Source organism: Peromyscus eremicus, chromosome 2 (genome assembly GCF_949786415.1).
Source record: "Peromyscus eremicus chromosome 2, PerEre_H2_v1, whole genome shotgun sequence".
NCBI lineage: Eukaryota > Metazoa > Chordata > Mammalia > Rodentia > Cricetidae > Peromyscus > Peromyscus eremicus.
In genome coordinates, this window is record NC_081417.1 from 120,781,789 (window position 1) to 120,799,501 (window position 17,713).

At 40.8% G+C, this 17,713-nt stretch overlaps 1 protein-coding gene across 1 annotated transcript in view; it reads left to right on the forward strand.

Annotated features, from left to right (window-relative positions):
• Positions 1–17,713, forward strand: part of Usp24 (ubiquitin specific peptidase 24) — a 139,988-nt gene that overhangs the window by 88,468 nt on the left and 33,807 nt on the right. The window contains exons 36-43 of the mRNA XM_059254608.1: positions 1,046–1,201; positions 3,656–3,726; positions 4,558–4,718; positions 9,550–9,611; positions 11,331–11,522; positions 12,643–12,760; positions 14,748–14,892; positions 17,465–17,584. Coding sequence (XP_059110591.1) covers positions 1,046–1,201; positions 3,656–3,726; positions 4,558–4,718; positions 9,550–9,611; positions 11,331–11,522; positions 12,643–12,760; positions 14,748–14,892; positions 17,465–17,584 — 1,025 coding nt within the window. The remainder of the gene's footprint in view (positions 1–1,045; positions 1,202–3,655; positions 3,727–4,557; positions 4,719–9,549; positions 9,612–11,330; positions 11,523–12,642; positions 12,761–14,747; positions 14,893–17,464; positions 17,585–17,713) is intronic.

Consider the following 17,713-nt stretch of genomic DNA (forward strand, 5'->3'; position numbering starts at 1 on the left):
ATTCCTCAGATGTCTAACATAGTAAACAGTTTCTTTCTTGGTTTGGCAGGGTTCCACACCCACCCATGTCTGTGTGTGTGTGTGTGTGTGTGTGTGTGTGTGTGTGTGTGTGTGTGTGAGAGAGAGAGAGAGAGAGAGACAGAGACAGAGACAGAGACAGAGTGTATAGTGTATGTGTGAGCTAGAGATCAACCTAAGACTTGTTGTTCAGGTATTTCTTGGTCTCTTTGTTTTGGGGTAAGGAGGCTATTTTGAGACAGGGTCTGTCACTGGCAGAAATCACCCATTTGGTGGGGCTATCTCAGCAAGCCCTAGGAATGTGCCTGTATCCACCTCCCCAGCACAAGTATGTGCTACCATGCCCAGCTTTTACATGGGTTCTGCGTATTGAGTTGAAGTTCTCATAAGAATTTTACCAACTGAGTTATCCTTCTAGGCCCTGTCAACTTATTTTCTATTAAGCCTTTTTATGTAGTTTTATTTCTTAACTTTGTTTGGTTTTCCTGCTCTGTATGTTTATAAATACATCAACAATAAAAGGTTTTTCTAGTTTTGTTTGGTTGTTTTGTTTTGTTTTGTTTGAGATAGGATCTCATTGTAACCTTGGCTGGCCAGGTACTTGCTATATAGACTAGGCTGACCTCAAAATCACAGAGATCTGTCTACCTCTGCTTCTCCATTGCTCACACTGAAGGTGTGTGCCTCTATACCCAGCTTAATAATAAAAGTTTTTTTTAATTATGACATATGATATGCAGAAATGTTAGATAAATATTTTTATATCCATGTAATACATCAAGATTATCTTACAAGATATAAGACATTCTCCCACCTGAAAGTAGTTTTATCTTGCGAAAACATTTTTGAATCCCTATAAATGTGTTTAAGGACAAAGCAGTTAGTGTACATCAAATACGGAGATTCATCGCCTTTTCCCTAGCAATGCTTTCTGGCAGTATTTACTGTTGCACAGGGACTCTGGGTCTTACATTAAAACACTGCATGGTCCTAGGAGCTACACTAAACTTATGTCCTCTGCTTTCAGGAAGCAATTGCAGCTCTGGCAGTGAAGGAGAGCCAGCAGCCTTGCATGCTGGCATCTGTGTCCGGCAGCAGTCTGTGTCCACCAAAGACGCCCTGATTGCTGGAGAAGCTTTGTCTCTTCTCGTTACGTGCCTGCAGCTACGGAGTCAGCAACTGGGTAGGAGGCGGCTTTTTAGTAATTCATTTCTTTGAGAGAAAAGCTAGATTTCTGTTAGGAGTGGATATTGCGCTATAAATAGCTCCTTTTGGTAAGAGAAGGGGTGGGAGAGTAAGGATGTAGCACGGCGGAAAATGGCGCTAGAGTGGTTTATTCTGCAGGATATTTGAGTGTTTGCTGAGGCTTTTATGTACATATGTGTCAACACACACAATTCTACATCAGGTGTTATAGGACCCTGTTAGAGATGAGTGGAACTAAGGAATTGAAACACCCAGGTTACTAGTTTATAATAAATTATATGTTCCTGGTAATGACCCATCATTAAAATTTATGAAACCTAGGTCTGGCTCTATAATCTTTCTTACTGACTTCAAGTGAGTGGGACGCTGGGCCTTAGTCCCTCAATATCTCTGCTCTGTCCTCTCTTTCTTAGTGACTCCATCCAGTTTCATAGCCTTAAATCTACCTAGACACTGATATCCAACATGTTAGTTTGAGTCTGTGGCCTGGACCACTCCCCTCATAGCTCTACTTGAGATATCTCACATCTAACCTGTCCAAGATGGATTTTGATCTTACCTATATCACTCAAAAATTCTCCCAATTTATGGGCAGTTCCAGCCTACTGCATACTCTGGCTAAGAACCTTGGAATAACTACTGTGTTTTACTGTATCTGCATCTGTTCTGGGAGCACAACCTCCTTCAGACAGTACAGAGTCCACACATTTGTACCTGTTGTGGTTAGTACTTTCAGAATGCTGCCATCTCTTAATCGGATTGTACCAATGTTGACCTGATTTCTCTCCCTACTTCTGCCCTTGCTGTTATTCTTCATGCCCCAGAGAGGGCCTTTTAATGTATTGGTTATATCATGCCATTCCTTCTTCAGAACTTCCAAGCTTCTCTGTTCAGCTCCAGTAAAGACCAAGTCTTTACTAAGCCCCCAAACCCAACACAGTCCACTATACCAGTGAATCTGTTTTCCCATCTTCTACTTTATCCTTCGCTCACTGGCATCTTTACTATTTCCTCAATACACAAGCTATGTCCTGCCACAGACCCTTTGCACTGGCTGTTCCCCCTTTCTCTTAATGCTCTTTCCTCATCTGCAAGTCTTTGCATACGTAGTCCTCTGGTTAGACATCCTCTGACCATCTTTCCCTGTGCCCTCACACAACACAATTCCCTCCCCTTATTCTTTCAACATCATTTGTTTTTATAGCCTTCAGTGTAATGCACTTATTTATCATGATGTTGCCATCATCCCCTTTTCTAACTACGTTTTGAGCTCCCCTAAGCTAGAGACTTGTTCATTTTGTTCCCTGCTAAATCTCCAGCACCTAAGCACTGCCAAAGGAAGCTCTCAGGAAATATTCAGAAACAAAATCTTAGCAATTCAGTTTCAGATGTGTACTAATTGTCTAGTCTTAGCTGTAATTACCTGTTTCAGACCACCAGAGATACAGAATTGATGGTCATGGTGTATTTTTTTATAGTTTACTTATTTTTGTTGTACGTGCATTGATGTTTTGCATGCTTGTATTTCTAGTTACAGACAGTTGTGAGCTGCCATGTGGGTGCTGGGCATTGAACCCAAGTCCTCTGGAAGAGCAGCCAGTGCTCTTGACCACTGAGCCATCTCTCCAGCCCCAGTGGTATATTTTTTGAATATCCAGACTAATTGTATAAATCATAGTGAAAATTAATCAAGATAAACATAGAAATTAGGTATCTATATTTCCAACTTTATAATTAATTAAAGTAGTACCTTCAGAGATTTTCTCTGAGAACAAATGCATTTGAAGATTTTTATATGAGAAGCATAAGCCTTTATATGAAATGGCTTTTTTTTTTAAGATTTATTTATTTATTATGTATACAGTGTTCTGCTTGCATGTGTCCCTGCAGTCCAGAAGATGGCAACAGATCTCATTATAGGTGGTTGTGAGCCAGTGCTGGGAATTGAACTCAGGACCTCTGGAAGAGCAGTCAGTGCTCTTAACCTCGGAGCCATCTCTCCAGCCCATGAAATGGCTTTTTAAACCTGTACCATACTCATAGTTTAATTTTCCTGGTATTGTTTGATTTAGAGATTTTCAATTGAAAAAAATACAGCTTCTCCACATCTTTATTTTTTATCATGTATAAACTTAGTTGAGGGTATGTTTTGTGTTACTAGCACTGGTAGTTTATTGAGCTAAGACTTCCTTATTCTGTAACTGGTACACACGAAGCAGTGATTCAAAGATGTGCGATGCTGCACCTTACGTTCCCTGGACAGACAGGGGAGGGCATTGTAGATGTCCTAGGGTTTGACTCTATGTAGAAAGGAGAATAAGTCATTTCCTACTTAAGTTTGAGCTTAGGAAATCACTCACAAATAGCAACATTTTGTAAGTGCACCACCTAATTAGTTCTTTCTCTTTCCTTCCTTCCTTGTCCTCCTTAGCGTCTTTCTATAACTTGCCGTGTGTTGCTGATTTTATCATTGACATTTTGCTTGGATCACCAAGTGCAGAGGTAAGGGTTTCTATTACTTAGAAAGCCTTTTGATCTTGTCGTTACGGACTTTCATAGATGCCTGTGGCATTGTGAGGGGTACAGAAGGGATGGCTGCAGACCACCACACTCTGAAGGAAAAGTGACCGTTTGGACTACAGCCTGCCTGCTGTTTTTTCCTCCACAGTCCAACAGAAGTTTCAGCACTGGGGTTAGAACTGCTTGATGTTTGATTTTGTTGGTGGTGGTGGTGGTGACCAAAGAGCAGCCTCCGGTGTTGAGCATCTGAGACCTGCAAGGGCAGCAGGAATTAAGCTTCAACATGTTGGTCAGAGTCTGGAGAGATCACCTTCAAACTATGAACTTTCGTTAAGTTTTACTTCTTTCATTTTTGACCATGAACGTGAAGTTTTTAAATACTTGAAAATGGGGTTTTCTGACTTTTATTTTCATTGAGTTAAAAACCTGTTGACTCAAGTAAAGTAATAATTAGTTTCCAAACCACTTTTTTTTTCTTTTTCTTCTTTTTCCCCCTCTTTGGTTTTTCAAGACAGGGTTTCTCTGTGTAGCCCTGGCTATCCTGGAGCTAGCTCTGTAGACCAAGTTGGCCTTGAACTCACAGAGATCATGTGCCTCTGCCTCCCAAATGCTGGGATTAAAGGTGTGTGCCACCACCAATTAATTAATTCATTTACTCAGCAGAATCTTTAGCATTCAAAATTAGAATAGTTAACACCTTTCTAACATCTTTCAGTCACTTGAATGAGTAAACGGTGTGGATTTGCACAGTGTTGCTTTTTAAAGTAGTTTGAAATTGATAACATCTGTCCTTTACCACTGATGACATTTCAGATCCGCCGGGTTGCCTGCGATCAGCTGTATACTCTTAGTCAAACAGACACTTCAGCCCATCCAGAAGTGCAGAAGCCAAATCAGTTCCTCTTAGGCGTCATTCTCACAGCTCAGCTGCCTCTCTGGTCCCCAACCAGTATCATGAGAGGAGTCAATCAGAGGTAGGTAATACAAGAGAATGGAGAAGTGATCGTACTACTCCTGTGAAGCCCATGTGGGTTCTTGAGACAAAAGGCCTTCTCCTTCCCTCACCCAGCATCCAGGCTCTTCATGTTTTCTCCCATGCAGAACAGGAGTTTACACCACCAGGCTTCCTCTCCATCATCCTCACTCCCACCCTGCTCTCCCTAATTGGTAAGAGCCTGAGGTTATTTGAGCCAGTTCCCTAGGACAAGGTCATACTTCTGTCCTCTTGCATGTTGCTTCCTCAGCTCCGATATTTTATGGAGTTTGTAGATGACTCTGAGTAGTTTGAGCTAATTCATAAACATGAGATTTCTCGTTGTGTCATTTTTAATTTCTCCAGCAGTGTTTACCACTTTACTGTATAAGACTTCTCTCCTTGATTAAGTTGAATCTCAAGTATTTTATTATTCTCACCACCATTGTAAATAGAACTGTCTTAGTTTACTTTTCAGATTTTACACTGTTGGTAGGAGAAGCACAAGTTACTTTTGTTAGTTGACTTTTATGTCCTGTAACTTTGCTAAATTAACAGGGTTCAGGTGAAATCTTTAGTGTTTTCCATATATTAATATATTAATAAGCTTGTCAGATTAGTAGACAGATAAGTCCATTTCTACTTCTCCAGTTTGGATGCCTTTTGTCTTGCCTACTTGCTCTGGCTAGAATAGAGATGATGAAAGTGACCATCGTGCTCTTTGAAAAAAGCTTCCGTCTTAGACTACTAAATGGGAGGTCTGCGTGGAGTTTCGTAGGTGGCCTTTACCATGTTGAGATGGAGCCCTTCGGTTCCTACTTGGATCAGTATTTTGCTCAATTTTTATTCAATGTGTGTGGATGCTATACTTCACATGTGTCTGCACCATTTGTGTTCCTGGTGCCTGCAGAGACCAGAAGACGATACGGGATCATCTGGCACTGAAGTGTTAGGAACCAAACCCAGGTCTTCTGCAAGAGCAGGAAGTGCTCTTAACTCCTGAGCCATCTCTTTCAGCCTCCATGTTGGATGCTCTTGTCTGTATCACTAGAGCTGATTTGTGTGTGCTCCTTCACTCCCTTTCTGTTAATGTGGTGTTTCAGTGATTTTTTTTTTTTTAATGTTTGTCACTACGTTCCAGGAAATCAGTCCTTGTTCATGTTACATGATCCTTTAAGTGTATCAGCTTGCTAATAGTGGGGATTTTTACTTTAGCATTTATGAGAGACGTTACATTCTAGTTTTCTTGTGGAATCTTTGTTTGGCTTTGGTATTAGACCTTCTCTTCAGGGTCATAGAAGAGTTTGAGAAGGATCACTGTTATGTTTTAAGTGTTTAATAGAATTTACCGGTAAAGCTTCCTAGCCTAGTACTTTTCTTAGTTGGGAGTTTTTTTAGTCCTATTTTGTTAATGTTTAAGTCCTAGAATTTTTTTATTTCATCTAGAATATTAATTTTTGTGTACAGTTGCTTATGGTAGTCTTTTTTTCTATAAAATCAATAGCAACATTCTCACTTTCATTTCCAGGTTTAATACTTGAGTTTTTTGAGGATTTTTTGCTGGTTTTTGTCGATCTAACTAAAGATACCGAGGTCTTTCTGAGCTTTTTAAATACATACATTTTCTAGACGAGACAGTATCCTCAGTTGTGTTCAGATCTTACCTGTCATTTGTGGGTTCATTACAAGATTAACAGTGTATGTCAACATTTGTTATACTCTCGTACACTTTCTAACATGAAAATCACTGGTCTACATAGCTAAGTATCAGCATGTCACTTTGAAACATTGGACTTTTAGGTTTTAAAATTACTAATGTATAAATAAGAAGTTGATATTTTTGATTTTGAAAATAGATCATTATGGGTGACTTGTTAAATTTTCAGCCCAGACTTCTGTTTGCAGCTCACCATCAGGACTGGGCCTGAAGTGGACATCAGCTGTGTACTTCAGTAATGAAGAATAATTGTTCAACAGTCTAATTTTCAGGAAATAGTTTTACCTAGTAGGCATCTGAACAAAAAGTAGATAATCTTCTTTTTCCCTTGACTACTTTTGACTTTGGAATTGGAACTTTTCCTAGGTGAGGTTTTCCTAAGCATAAATGTTTTTATTTGAAGGATAATGATTCTCAAGCGGAAGTTTTCAGTTATTTAAGAAGTTGAAGCCGTTGGGCTTGTCCTCACTGTGAGAGTCACTTAATTCCTCTATACTTGAGGAAAAAAGCAAAAGGGAGGGGTGTAGACTGACAAATCTCCCCCGCCCACCTGTTCCCGAGTAACCAGTCAGAGGCTTAATATTAATTACAAGCTGCTTGGCCTATGGCCTAGGCTTATTACTAACTAGTGAGCTATCTTAAATTAACCCATTTCTGTTAATCTATGTGTCGCCACGTGTCTCATGGCTTTACCTGAGTTCCATTACATCTTGCTTTTCAGGCAGCGGCTAGCATCTCCCCCAACTCCACTTTCCTTCTGTCTGTATCTCTCTTGGATTTCCCACCTGGCTATAACCTGCCTTGCCGTAGGCCAGAGCAGCTTCTTTATTAACCAGTGGTAGCCACACATACTCACAGCATACAGAAAGACCATCCCAAAGCACAGGGGCCTGCAGAGATGACTCAATGGTTAAGAGCACTTGTTGCTCTTGCAGAGGACCTGGGTTCATTTCCTAGCACCCACATGGTAACATCCATAATCCCAGTTCCATGGGGTCCAGGGCCCTTTTCTGACTTCTGTGGGCACCAAGCACACACATAGTGCACATACATACATGCAGATAAAACATTCACATGTAAAATAAAATAAATAAATACTTTCTAAAAAAGGACAAACCATGAGATGAGATTTTAATAAAAGAACTTTTTGATGGTATACCGACTTGTGAAGCCATTTAATTTTATATACAAATGAAAAGTAATACTTTTCATAAATTTGAAATTTGTATCTCACAACATTTTTAAAATGTCTTACTTTGGTATATAATAAGCAATTACCAAATCTTACTGTGCCACATAGTTTACCAAGGTTTTTGTGTGTCTGTTTATTTTTAATCCTCTGAGTTAGGATATTTTATTATTTGTATTTTTAAAAATCTTGGTTCATTATACTTGCTTGAGCCATTTATGTCTATTTGAATATATGTACATGTTTATTTTATAAGATTATAATAAACATTTAAAAATTAGAAGACTGTGAGAAAGGAGGTGTCCATGGATACCAGCTATAAGCAGTAGAGTCAAGATTGAAACCAGTCTGATTCTAGAGCCTGTTCTCCTCCCTACTGTAATACAGTCTGACTCTAGAACCTGTGCTCCTCCCCACTGTAATACAGTCTGATTCTAGAACCTATGCTCCTCCCCACTGTAATACAGTCTGATTCTAGAACCTGTGTCTCTACCCACTGTAATACAGTCTGATTCTAGAGCCTGTGCTCCTCCCCACTGTAATACAGTCTGACTCTAGAACCTATGCTCCTCCCTACTGTAATACAGTCTGATTCTAGAGCCTGTGCTCCTCCCCACTGTAATACAGTCTGACTCTAGAACCTGTGTCTCTACCCACTGTAATACAGTCTGATTCTAGAACCTATGCTCCTCCCCACTGTAATACAGTCTGATTCTAGAACCTGTGTCTCTACCCACTGTAATACAGTCTGATTCTAGAGCCTGTGCTCCTCCCCACTGTAATACAGTCTGACTCTAGAACCTATGCTCCTCCCTACTGTAATACAGTCTGATTCTAGAGCCTGTGCTCCTCCCCACTGTAATACAGTCTGACTCTAGAACCTATGCTCCTACCCACTGTAATACAGTCTGATTCTAGAACCTGTGCTCCTCCCCACTGTAATACAGTCTGACTCTAGAACCTGTGTCTCTACCCACTGTAATACAGTCTGATTCTAGAGCCTGTGCTCCTACCCACTGTAATACAGTCTGACTCTAGAACCTGTGCTCCTACCCACTGTAATACAGTCTGACTCTAGAACCTGTGCTCCTCCCCACTGTAATACAGTCTGATTCTAGAACCTGTGCTCCTCCCCACTGTAATACAGTCTGACTCTAGAACCTGTGTCTCTACCCACTGTAATACAGTCTGACTCTAGAACCTGTGTCTCTACCCACTGTAATACAGTCTGATTCTAGAGCCTGTGCTCCTACCCACTGTAATACAGTCTGACTCTAGAGCCTGTCCTCCTACCCACTGTAATACAGTCTGACTCTAGAACCTGTGCTCCTCCCCACTGTAATACAGTCTGACTCTAGAACCTGTGCTCCTACCCACTGTAATACAGTCTGACTCTAGAACCTGTGCCTCTGCCCACTGTAATACAGTCTGATTCTAGAGCCTGTGCTCCTACCCACTGTAATACAGTCTGACTCTAGAACCTGTGCTCCTACCCACTGTAATACAGTCTGACTCTAGAACCTGTGCTCCTCCCCACTGTAATACAGTCTGACTCTAGAACCTGTGCCTCTGCCCACTGTAATACAGTCTGATTCTAGAGCCTGTCCTCCTACCCACTGTAATACAGTCTGATTCTAGAGCCTGTCCTCCTACCCACTGTAATACAGTCTGACTCTAGAACCTGTGCCTCTGCCCACTGTAATACAGTCTGATTCTAGAGCCTGTCCTCCTACCCACTGTAATACAGTCTGACTCTAGAACCTGTGCTCCTACCCACTGTAATACAGTCTGATTCTAGAGCCTGTCCTCCTACCCACTGTAATACAGTCTGACTCTAGAGCCTGCTTTGTGAACTTACTTTTAAAAGACAAATGCTTTCTTTTAAATCGGCCTCTTTTCAGTAACTGGAATCTGTCTGGTTTGTAGACTGCTGTCTCAGTGTATGGAGTATTTTGATTTGCGGTGCCAGTTACTAGATGACCTGACAAGTAAGTACACACTCACTGGGATTGGGGACGGGGGTAGGGTGGGGTGGGGGGAGACTGTCCCTGACAAAGCAGGAAGACGGTCATTTTTATAGCATGTAAATCTATATACCATTGATCTCTGTTTCTCTTACATACCCAACCAGTGTACAGAGAAGGTTTGTTACTCTATAGTTGCCAGTCTCATTTGTAATTGAACTAAGAGAGAATTAACATGAAGGGTCTTACTCTCTGGTGTTATTTATTCTGCCATGATTTATTTTTACTTTGTGTACACATGTGTGTGTTGTGTAAATGAATGCACGTGTATATGAGTGCCTGTAGAAGCCAGAAGAGGGTATTGGATTCCCCTAAAACTAGAGTTAACTGGCTGTTATAAGCTACCTGACATCGACACTGGGAACTGAACTTAGGTCCTCTGGAAGAGCAGTCAGTGGTTTTAACCACTGAGCACCTATCCAGCCCTATTCTGACAGTAAGGGTGGTTATTTAAGAGCTGATGGAATTGGTTGAAGCATGTTGATAATGATAGAGGTCAGTCAGTGCCTGAAGTAGCAATGTTAGAACTTGCTTTTTAGAATGGAGATTTTACTCATCTCTACTTTCAAATAATGTAAATATATTATAAATAATGCAAATGTCCTATGTAAATTTTAGATGTTCAGACCAAGTGTTTAATATATTCCCTACTCTTTACCCCCAGATTCACTTCAGATTACAAGTAATATAATTTAGGGTCAACAAAAATATTAATTGGAGTAGAACATCAAAACCAGGTGAAATAAACAGCCCCTCTGTATATACAAGTTGTAGAGCCCCGCTCAGAATTTGGTGATGAGGTTCCTGGAGGGCTAAAGGAGACAGCACGTGGTTCTCTGTGCCCTAGAAAAAGGAACAGAATGGTTTCTCCAAAGAAGGAAATTTTCTTTCCAGCACTTCATTCTAAAGAAATTGCACGCAGAAATCTTTCTTCCTGCAAATGGTCACAAAGCTCCAGTATCTGGTGACTGATGCACCTCAGCAACAGCTCTGCAAGCGGGTGCTTTCGTGGCTTTCAGATCAGAACTCGGTCTCTAAGCAGTGTGATGAGATTGATTTGTTGGAGACTGGAGAAACAAAACTTGACCGTGTGTCATGACTCAAATATAAGTTGTTTATATGTAGAGAATGGGACCATGTCCATAAAACTACCTAAAATAATAGGTACTTTTCAGCCATGCTTCCAGTGCAGAATTTGGTTGTCAGTCCTTGTTTGGCAGGGTAAAAGAGATATTTGCTACAAAAACAAAATTATTCCTTGGAGTTTTGTTCATGGTTTAGAGATGTAGGATTATAATGCTTGATCTTTCTCTTTCGTAGATCTGCCTCTTTGGTTTAGGAAGCACTGTGGAGAGCCTTAGTCCTAATTACTGGCCATTCCTCCCTTTTCTGAGGAAGTCTTGTTTCCTAAACCAGGTGCTTTGTTAGAGCAGTGATTATCTCCATTGTCTCATAATGTGTAGCATGGTGGTCCACACAGAGGATGCAATCAAGTGTTTAGTTTATGCAGAACACAGCCTTGATAGTATCTGCACCAGAAGATTATTAATGACAAGGTTTGTGAGTTCCGTGAAGTGGAAGATTAGGACTTGACTTCGCTTCTTTCTTCAGGACTTTGAGTCCATGAATAAAAGTTTTCCTTTGTAATAGCTTTCCACCTCCTCACTTTTACCCTCTTCTCAGCTTCAGAAATGGAGCAGTTACGAATCAGCCCAGCCACCATGCTTGAAGATGAGATTACATGGCTGGATAACTTTGAACCTAACCGAACAGCGGAATGTGAGACCAGTGAGGCAGACAACATCTTACTGGCAGGACACTTGCGGCTCATCAAGACCCTGCTTTCACTCTGTGGGGCAGAAAAGGAAATGCTTGGTAATTGTTGCTTCATTGTATTGTGGGGGGGAGAGTACCTTCGTTCTCAGTTACTGCCAGTGTTGTGTGTAATTGGGACAATATGATAACTGCTGAATGTTCCATGAAAATTGACCTTTTAGGAGTAAGGAATTGTCTGCAGTTTTAGTGACTGGCAAACCATAGGGTATCTTCTACCTGTGTCATTAAACCACACTGAGAATTTTACGTTGTTCAAAATAGTCATGTCATGTCATGTCATGTCACATAACTTTTTTTTTTTTTTTTTTTTTTTTTTTTTTTTTTTTTTTTTTTTTTTTTTTTTTTTTTTTTTTTTTTTTTTTTTTTTTTTTTTTCATTCGCCACGGCTGTAAGCCGGGTGCCAGCCGAATGCCGTTTATTGAAAGAGGGAGATCACATAACTTTTAATATCAAGTAAAAGTTATAAATCAGAGTAGGTGTATCTCTTTTGCTATTACATATTTTATAATATATCTTCATTCTTATAAGGATGATTCTTATCTGAGGAGGTACTCCCCAGCCATTACCTCCTCAGTGTTGGGGAAAATGTTAAGATTTCCCCTGAAGTACAGTTATAATTTGAAAATATATATCCAAATGCTATAAATTATATTCAGAAAACAAACTGGAATATAACTTCCACAGCTATAGCACCAACTAGACTCCATAGAATCTTTTTGGATATTGAAGATACATAGAAAAGAGTGCTTCTTAACTAGGAAGAAGGAGTATCATTTTGTCTGAAGGAGACAATCTTAAAAGTCTCATTAGCCCTTGTGTGGAAGACTTCCTGATGCCTAGAGCTAAGAACTGCTCACTCAAACCATTCTGCTTGTGGTGGTCTTGGCACTTGTGTTTCCGAGGTGAAAGCTTGACTCCTTTCATTGTCATAGACTCCTAAGGGATGGCATGTCACTTGACTATTTACTTTGTTCCCAGTCCCACCATTACACAGATCTTTGCCACAGAGTAAACACTCAGAAACGTAAGCTTAAACTTAAACTGGATGCATTGGTGTTGGGTAGCCTCGGGAGCCTCTGCTACTCTGATAAGAAAGTGCTACAGGATCTTTGAATTAAAATCTGTGTTGTCTTCAACGTGGTGTTCTGCTCTGTTCCAGGTTCGTCACTCATTAAACCGTTGTTGGATGACTTCCTTTTCCGAGCTTCTAGAATTATTTTAAATAGTCATTCTCCAGCTGGCAGTGCCGCCATCAGTCAACAGGACTTTCATCCAAAGTATGGAAAGTGCACGTTGTGTTCAGTTTTGGTAAAATCTCTTAATTCACAACTGTAGTCCGAGATGTTCTTAACTTGGAGTTTGTCTTCCATTGTGTGAGTTTGTTTGTCCTGTGTTTCCTACCCCTTAAACAAATGCATGTAAATGAGCTGTGTATAAAGTGTGCCTGGCCCACAGTGAGCACAGAAAAGTGTGCTGGTAAGTTCTCATCCTCAAGGTGGGATAGGAAGTAACTGTGTGCTGATCTGAGTGACAAATGCCAAGTGAAACAAAGGTGGCAGGAATTCTGCATGGGGGCGGGGGAGTGTAGCTCAGTGGTCAAGCACACATTTAGCCATGTGGGGGATCTTGAGTTCAAGTCTGAGCACTAAGTAAACAGACTCCAAGTATGGGCTTTAGGATTTTTTAGAAGAAAGGTCTAGAGCCTTGTCATTTGATGGGTCATACTATGTTCTCATATCTGCAACTGCTAGTAATTTATTACAGTTGTGATTTTGGAATCAAGGTTTTATGTTAATCCTTGGGGATATAAATGTGAAATATCCATGTGTTTTGTTGACCCTGCTCAAATGATATTTAGACTTTTGTCCATAGAAAAGGCAGCAATAAGCTGCCACTTAGCTTGCTCCGAGCTGAACTTAATTTTCTAAAGAGCAGAGTTACCTAACCCTGAAGAGGCTCTTAATTTTAGAGATGGCTGGTACAGGCAAGGTATGGTAAGCACTCTGTAGAGTCTCATCAAGTGTCGCCATGGAATCGAGAAAGAGCTATCAATCTGTCAATCCTGTCCGTGTCCTGCCGGGTGAGGTTTCCCATGTTGTCCCGTCTCTTGTCAGAAGAACACTTGTAGCTAGAGAGCTCCCTATTAGCAGCATGGCCAGAAGGCAGGGGGCGGGAACTAGTAGAGCTCTGGGACTGTCCTTAGGGCTGTGGCTTCCATCCTCGTTCCTGTCTGCTGTGTCTTGAATATTTAGCACTAGGTCCTTGGAACTCTAAAGTCCCAGAAATTATTAGTATTTTGTTTTTCAGTAAACATGAAACAATATATATCTAACAGTTTTAATGAACAGTTATATTGGTGAATCCTTCTCTTTTTTTATTAAATGTAATAAAATTGTGTATAATGCCTGGATTGAAAAGCAGACATGTTTCAGCCTCCCCCAGTGTACTGAACTTGTTCATTCATTACAGTGACCTTTCCACCAAAACCTTGAAGCAAAAAATACATGAAAACTCTTCCTGAAAGTAAATGTGTTCTTTTGTCACAGTAACAAAACAACTGCTTTTACCTGCGTGTGTGTGTGTGTGTGTGTGTGTGTGTGTGTGTGTGTGTGTGTGTGTAGCGCCTCCCTATTCATTTCTTGCCCATCCTTTTCAATCCATGCATCTAGACAAGAATTAAAGGACAGTGCCAGCTCTGTAGCCCTTGTCCTTGGTGTCAGGTGCAGTGCTAACCCCAGAGTCCCAGAATCCCCTCCTGCACTTTTATAAGTGGTCCCAGGCAAAAGTTGGACGTCCTCTTTTCTGTGTATCCATTCTAATCTGTGATCACTTTAGTGATGTGATGTCAGTGTTGATTATAGTTCAGAATTACTGCCCAGGTTGAAAGGCAAGCAACAGAGGAAGTCTGCTTTCCTGCATGTCACTTTCATAAATTGATTTGACAAACTATTTCTGTCTCCATTTTCAGTAACGGAAGTAGAAAGCTGAGTAGTGTCATTGGAAAATTATTGACCATGGGCATGTTGGAAATGTTTATGGGCATCTATTCTTATTTTCATAGCTTCTTTTTTCTTATTTGAGAGAATTTTGCTGATTATTATCAGGCTAAGAAGATAATAGCTCTAAAACAACTTCCTGCTGCCTTATTTAGGACACATAGATGACTAGATTTCTGGCATAGGCCTAACTTAACTGTTTTAGGGATTGTTTTGCTTGCATTTTGATTTCGGATGTTAATTTTTATGGCTTGTGCTTTGTTCTTAGGTGTAGTACAGTAAATAGCCGATTGGCAGCCTATGAGGTTCTTGTGATGTTAGCTGACAGCTCACCTTCAAATCTTCAGATTATTACAAAAGAACTACTTTCAATGCATCATCAGCCTGACCCTGCTCTCACCAAAGAGTTTGATGTAAGTTTTTAGACTAAAGACACGCTTCCTCGTATACATTCCTGTAAGTGGAGGCTGGAGGTTGATCTTGGTGTTTTCTGTTATTGTCTGCTTGTTCTGCTGAAGCAAAGCATCACTTGCATCCTGAGCTGATTAGACGAGTTAGCCAGCTTGCTCTGGGGACCCAAACTCAGTCTTCACTTCACTTTACCTACTAAACCATTGCCCCAGCCTTCATTTAACTTTTTTTAGAATGGTCTCCTAAACATATAACTTATATTTACTTTTTTGGCAGGTGTGTGCATGACAAGGAGCATGTATGGAGGGTAGGATAAGTTGCAGGAGTTGGTTCCCACCATCAACCACCATGTGGGACCTGGGGATTAAACTCAGGTTTTCAGACTTTACAGCAAGTGCCTTTACCCACTGAGACATTTCTCTAGCCTCTAAATATATATAAGTTTAAGACTGAATTTGTATTATCCTAACCACAACCAAGTCAATCTTTTTTTTTTTTGGCATGGCATATTTACATACTAAAATCAACTAAATTTTTATCATATTTCATCATTATATTATTATGAAATACCTTTCAGTTAGAATTGAGCTATTTTTAAACTGACCAATAGTTAACCTCAACTAAAAAGTAGTATTCCAACCATTTTTGTTATTTGAATTTTATATTTTTGTTTTTGTTTTTTGAGTAAATTTATGCTGGCATAGTGCCAGGCACTTGAATTACAAAGCCAGATAGATTGAATAAAATTCGTAGAGTTTATCACATGTTGAGAAAGGTTTTAGACTTTGGAAGTTGAAAAATGAACGCACTCCCCCAGCTGTCAGGCAGGCCAGAGCATGTGCAGTGGAAGCCACAGGCCTGCCAGCAGATTGGTTGGAGGTGTGGCCTGAGTGCCCTGCTGACACAGTAGCACTTCATCGGCTGTCTTAAAATGTTTCTAGAGAGCCTGGCAGCGGCAGCTGCGCCTTTAATCTCAGCACTGGGGAAGCAGAGCCAGGAGGATCTCTGTGAGTTCAAGGCCAGCCTGGTCTACAGCATGAGATCCAGGACAGGCTCCAAAACTACACAGAGAAACCCTGTCTCGAAACAACCAAACCAAAATCAAATGCTTCTAGAGAAGATGAAACTTGAAATAGAGCCTTAAAGACTAGTGGTGCTCACTGAAGCAAGAAGGAAGCCATTCATTTCATTCCAACAAGGAGAAGAATGTGAGGGAAGCTGTGGGGCCTCTTCCTGTAGAGGAGGATGTGCAGAAAGCAGACAAGTTGCAGGTGCACCGGAAGACACTGTTTGCTGGGTTTGCTTTCTCCTCTTCCATAATGCAAAGTCAGACTCACTCTTCGGATGTGTGAGTTGAGTATCCCTGTATACACAAGTTAGAACAGTGGGGACAGTTGTCCAAGAGAGGAAATAACACCAGTGAAGTAGTAGAAGTCTATGTGAGCTCTGAATTGGGGAAAAGCTCACTTCTCATGCTTTAGTTTGTAATGCTTACTTTGTGATATGCTTTAGCCTCAAGTCAGGGGTGATACCAGCACAAGGAATAAAGCATTCGTAGATAAATACTTAACTTTTTAGCATTTGAACATTTTTTTCATAACTTAAAAAAAATCTGTGCTTTGCACTACAAATGTAAGTGCGTGTTAGCTCCTAGAAAGCACCCTGCTGTCAGTCACTTCTGATGTTAATGAGAAGCGTGTGAGATCTACTAATGCTTTGAGGTCCAAAATACCTACCTGTTTTTGTCAGCTGTTTGCTTATTACATGGATACAGACACTGGTGTGTGGGTGTGGTAAGAGAGCCAAGCTCCTGGGGTACTCACGTTTCCACTGTACTGTCCTTTCCCACTTGGAGAGGTGCCGTGTTGAACATTAGCCAAGATGCCTTATCTGGATTATTTCTACCCAGAAAAGCACTGTGTTAGGATCTGCATTACTTGATAACATTTATAAGTAACCCGATGTCGTGCTTTTCTGTCGTTTGAATTGTATGCTTACTAGAAAGAGTTGAATAGAAGAACATTGCCTTGTGTAAAAAGGACACAAGCCTTCCTTGACTCCAGAGTTCCTCATGATAAATGCTTCCTAGAACATTGTTCCTTTATTCAGAAAACGGCATCCATTGTTTGTAGGCGGCATATAATGTATCTGCTTGATTAATGCGATAAAGCTTACACAACTAGATTGTAAGCTCTTGAAGATCAGGGCCCATGAACATTTCTGTTCTCTCTTAATCTCTGGCACAGTGCCTGGCACATACTAGGTCCTTAATAAACACTTGTTGAATGATAAGTGAATGAATGCAGGTCTACATAGATGAGCTAATCCCTGTTTTGTGCCACATATTTAATGACCAGAAAAGAAACCTTAAGACCGTTGCATTTTGTCATCACAGCAGCACCTAACACAGGTGCTTGAGGAACGTAGGTTCTGTTGGTTCAGTTTCCTCCCTGATAGATGGATAAACCTGAGTCTGTTGTTTCTCTTCCCAGTCATTCGAAGTGGCTGTTGTGGAAGTGTGCTGTGGTAGAGCACTCAATCTCCTCCCCACTGTTGTGTTCCTTTCTTTCCCAGTACCTGCCCCCAGTGGACAGCAGATCCAGTTCAGGGTTTGTGGGGCTGAGGAACGGTGGTGCCACTTGTTACATGAACGCAGTCTTCCAGCAACTGTACATGCAGCCCGGACTCCCTGAGGTGATCTCCTTCCCCTGTCCTGGTTGTCATCAGAGAATGTGTGGATTGTCTGCAGATTGTCTCATGCTTCGTTATTGTTTCTTGGGTTTGTAGCTGTGGTTAAAAATTCATTAGCTTCTGGAATTGGTG